The following is a 4946-nucleotide window of genomic DNA, read 5'->3' on the forward strand; positions in this document are numbered from 1 at the left end:
TTAAGAATGACCCTTTTTCTTGAAATGGTAAAATCAAAGGTTCTTGAAACCCTTAATTTAATTGCCAAATATATCTCAGCCTGAAAATTGGAATCCTGGCTAGCACTTTTGCAAGTATCCTTTGCTCCAGAGAGGATAGTTGGCAGTGGTTTTCTAGGTCAGTGGTCTCCAAACTTTTTTCATCGCGAACCTCTACCAGTAAAAGATTTTTGACCATGCATCCCCAATAAATGTATATTTATTAATTTATAATTTATAAATTATATACATGTGCTGCTGTATTTTGTACATTATAAAATATATACAAAAATAGAAATTTAAAAGGATGCAATAAAGATGAAATAAACACTATTTAAAAAATATTTTAATTTTGTTTATTTAATGGTGCAAAAAAATTTCTTCCTGCAACCCAATGGGTTGTATTGTGCACCCCATGAGTGCACAATCTCCCCCCATTTTGAGACCTCTGTTCTAGATAAAGCAAAGAAAACTGAGTATAGTAGGCAACCTTACCAATTCCTGTATCGCACAACAAATATTTTTTAATTCATTCCATTTCAGAGTGAGACTAATCAAAGGTGAAGGAAAAAAAAAAAAGAAAAAAAAAAAGTAAACATCCTGTAGAAGACAAGTCTATTATCTCATTGAAATTGTGGGGTATCATGTAAATCCAAATCGCACTTATTAAATCCTAGGCTAATTATGAGTAACTCTGCAGATAAAAACTATGAGATTTTTCTTCTTTCTTTGTTTAAACTGCTTTCTCCTCATATTTGAGTATTATCACCCAGACTGGCTGGTAGAAGGGAAACACACCTCAATTTCCAAGAAAAGTTTGTGAGAAGAGGTGTTCTAACCTTGTTGTGTTCAGAAAAGCCTTTCTTGGAAGGGTGCAGACCCAGAGTCCTCCTGCATTTACAGGAAAAAGGTCTGCAAATGACCAGAAAATGGATAATGAGAGAATAGATTTTATTTTAAGGGACCAAAAGGTGCCGTTATCCTGATATCAAACAGAGATATATATTATGCCTCTCGGTAGGTGTTTCATCACAAAAATAATGGAGTATATTTCAGTTTTTCTTGTTTCAGCTTCTATCCCAGTTGAAAGAAATATTGGATAAGTCCACATTAATAAGTAACTCAGTGCAAAAGGAGCTTATCCGAAAGGGAAAATGGTTGGTACTGAGATCTCCACGCCTTTTCTGTATCTGTTTTAAGGGGTATTTATTTAGCATTAGTTTTACTCTGTTCCTGTGGACTGCACGCCCTTTAGAAGTTGGAAAACAGACTCTGCTCCTGGAACACGTCTCTCAGCTTAGTTTCATCCATAAGTAAGTAAAACAGCTCACACGCTCAAAGACGGCTCCAATTTGCAATCCAAAATGCAGTAAGTGGGGGCAATTGGGAGATTCACTTCAAAACCACACAGTCTGAACTAAAACCTGAACGTAGATGTGCTGATTGGCTTGGGGATTCGTTTCAGCTTTTCCAAATGTCACACTGCGTATAGCTGTATTATTCTTAGCCTGTAGTTTGGATTTGCTACATTCTAGCAACAAAAACCATTCACAAAGAGATTGTGACAAAAAATGCATCTGCGATTACATATGTCAGCACAGAATCCACACTGTTTTTAAAGAAAGTGTAGAGAAGTGAAATATCACTCTCTTATTTCTTCTTTCCCACCCTCAGATGGGTAGATTGCTCTCCATAAATCAGGAAGCCAGTGTCTCCTCCATTTCATAACTTCGCTGTTTCTTGCAGTTCAAGGAGTCTTTCAGTAGGAATGTGGGAGTAACTCATGGCTTCTTTGAATCCTTTGAGTCTTTTATCTACACAAAGAGGAATTAATTCATTTAGTTATTAAGGGGCATAGTTAGAACAGTAGTCAATGGCAGAGCAGGGATAGGACAAGACTGTCCGAAATGGCCAAGAAAAGGTATAAATGCTGGACAGATTCTGTTTTCACAAGAAAGATTTTAATGGAGAAAGGTATAGGGGCAATTTACCTAGGATGCCTCCATGTTGGGAAATTTTTAACTGAGGCTGAATAATTTTCCATTTTAACTGAGACTGAATATTAGCTTGCTTTCATTTGTAACATATGATACAATTAGACAATATATTTCTGGTTCAAGGAGAAAATAATCCAGATATATTGTCTAATTCTATCATGTTACAAATGAAAGCAAGCTAATTCAATCCTGAATATTAAGGAGTTTCTTTTTCTCACCATAAAATGGAACTGTTCCCCTCCTTTATGTTCCATTGTCCCCCTTTGCTTACAGAATCACAGAATGACAGAATGGTTGAGGTGGAAAGGGACCTCTGGAGGTCGTCTGGTCCAACACCCCTGCTCAGGCAGGGGCACCTACAGTCAGTTGCCCAGGACTTACTTCTGCTATTTGTCATATAAACACATAGATTAACCACAGAAGGGGGAAAGCAAAGCAGAAATTTCTTCTCTTTTCTTGTGATTGAAACACCAGCATAACACAGTTCGGAGGCAAAAGCTTTTCTTCTGTCCGTTAAAGAGTCCAGTCCTTCGCTTAGCTCTCAATAGGAAACTGTACACTACTGTTTCGGACAAAACTGTTAGAAACATTTTTGTACTTGTTTGTCTTTTTTCATTTGGTAATCTCAATTTGAAAATGTTCCATAGCGCTTAAATTGCTCTCCAAATGGTTGATCTCCTTTCTGCCATGCTAACCATCCTCGGGCTGATCAGTGCCTTAGGTTACCCTAAAGATGTTAGACCACAGGAAGGAAGAGCTTCATACCTTGCTGAATAAAATATTCTGGGTTCAAACAAACTCCCATAAAAATCAATAGAAAAATTCAGCTGTGAAAGTGAAAGAGAGAGGCTGACAGAATGTGCTATATGAAGAGATTACCATGTAATGTATGGTTTAAAGCTACAAAGAATAACATTGTATGTACTGAATCAAGAAGCATAATTGTGTTTGGTTGTCTTGCTTATTTTTAAAAATAAGATTTCAGCCGACATCCAATAAAGAACTAATAAAAGTACATTTCTAATCTAAAAGTGTAGCTGTCATTCCATGTAATAAAATAAGGCAATGTTCTTACTCTAAGGAAAATGCAAAACTTCAAACTTCAAAAAAACTTAAACCCATTTAAAAATCAATAAGACTCTTACTGAGTAAAATCCAAAGGATTCCAAATAATACTAAGATGTCATTTGAGACAATTGTTTATGTCCACTATTCTTTCCCATTTTTTTTTTTTAACATTTCACGTCTTATTAAACGTGAATCTCTTTCTCCTTTTTCTAGTTTACTGCCTAGCAGAAATGTAAGGGTATGGTTATTGGCTAATTAAGGATGCAAAACCTACACACTAAGTATATAAATATTTACCCATAAAAAAACAGGGTAGGGAAAGGTGCATGCTGGCTGGTGAGCTACTACCTTTTTACAAAGAGTGTTTACCAAAACTCACATAAACAGGTTTTGCAACAAAATGAGACATAAAGCAAGAAAAGGTCATGGTGAAGACTTTAGTAGTAGTATGAAGTTCAAAATTTCAAACTCTCTACAGGAGAGCGATCTACTGAAGTAGAAAGTGATTTTGACCAGTCTCTAACTTACAAACCCTGTGTGCTTGCTTATAAGCACATTTGAACAAGCTTTTAGCGTCCGCCTATGTAGATCCTGAGATATCCCCTTAAGGTCTCATTAGCAGAACATGCAATGACCATTCCTCAGCTATTTTGTGGATGTCTCACTCCATAGTGATGGTGGCTGATTACCTTTTGGAGTATTTTAAACATACCTAGTATGTACCACATGCTATTTGTCAATGTTGTTGCAATGGTGTCCTTAAAATTGAGAGTGCCAATCAAAAGAGATCTAAGATCTTTAAAGATGAAAACACCATATTTCAAAAAAGGAAAAATGTTGAAACTTGCTGTTATATGATGTGACACAGCACATTTTCCCAGAACAGCAAAATCAGCTGTTTTGTGCCTACTTGTTCTATAACCTTTTTTTTTAAGTAACTATAACTTGAAACTTAGCCATATGGATGTCTGCATCATCCTGCAGAAGAAACATCTGACTGTCTATAAACACTCCTATGACTGTTTCCAACACTATCCTTTTTCAGTTACTCTACTGTTGCTTGACTAAGGCAGACTGCACATCTGTATTATAGAAGTTTATCCTATGGATAAATCAGGTGACTTTCAATTACTGCACAAATAAAGTTCTTTAACTTGAGGCAGGAGAGAATAGAGAAGGTCAGAGAAAGTGCTGAGAGGGTTAGAAAGCAGAGTAGGACAGTTTATTAAGATTAACAGCTGCAGACTTGATGTTGCTAATAGCAAGACAGATTACACAAAACATAGGTGAATCCTTTCATGCGGTCTTATATCTTCTATATTCCTTATTATAAGGAGCTTACTGCAGAGCACTGTAACTGAATCCTGTGCCCTTCTCACCCAGCAGGATTTTTAAATGCTCAAAGTCAGGCTGGCTGGGGTGGTGGCTGGCTGGCTGGTTGAATGGATGAATTCTGCTAGCCAAGACCACCTCAGACTTATCCTAATGTGCATGCTGCTATTGCTGACTGTCTGCATTTGTAAGCATCGATGGCAGATATATTCCTTATTTCAGAGTACAGAGCAGACAAACCACAGGCTGAAAAAAGCCCTGAGGTTCTTTGTTAAAACACGGCGATTTACTGAAAAAAAATCGAGGCTTCCTCATCATTCACCTTCTGGAATAGCAGCTGTGCTGTTCAGCGCTGTCCCAAAGGGAGTAGAGGTACCCGCCTCATTCAAAAGCTGCCCTAAAGACAACAGGTCGCCCGACTACGTTATTACTATCCACCAGCTAGCCGGCAGGCCCCGGGCTGGGGGACCCGACGCCGGCGGGCAGCCCGGCTCCCCCGGGGCGCACCCCCCCCCCGCGCCCGGCGCCGGG

At 38.1% G+C, this 4946-nt stretch overlaps 1 protein-coding gene across 1 annotated transcript in view; it reads left to right on the forward strand.

Moving 5' to 3' along the window:
* Positions 1 to 1925: 1925 nt before the first annotated feature.
* Positions 1926 to 4946, forward strand: part of NETO1 (neuropilin and tolloid like 1) — a 72112-nt gene continuing 69091 nt past the window's right edge. Inside the window, exon 1 of the mRNA XM_019475013.1 lies at positions 1926 to 1992. Within this exon, the coding sequence (XP_019330558.1) occupies positions 1926 to 1992 (67 nt within the window). The remainder of the gene's footprint in view (positions 1993 to 4946) is intronic.

This window comes from Aptenodytes forsteri, unplaced genomic scaffold (assembly GCF_000699145.1).
Source record: "Aptenodytes forsteri isolate BGI_AS27 unplaced genomic scaffold, ASM69914v1 Scaffold45, whole genome shotgun sequence".
Lineage (NCBI taxonomy): Eukaryota > Metazoa > Chordata > Aves > Sphenisciformes > Spheniscidae > Aptenodytes > Aptenodytes forsteri.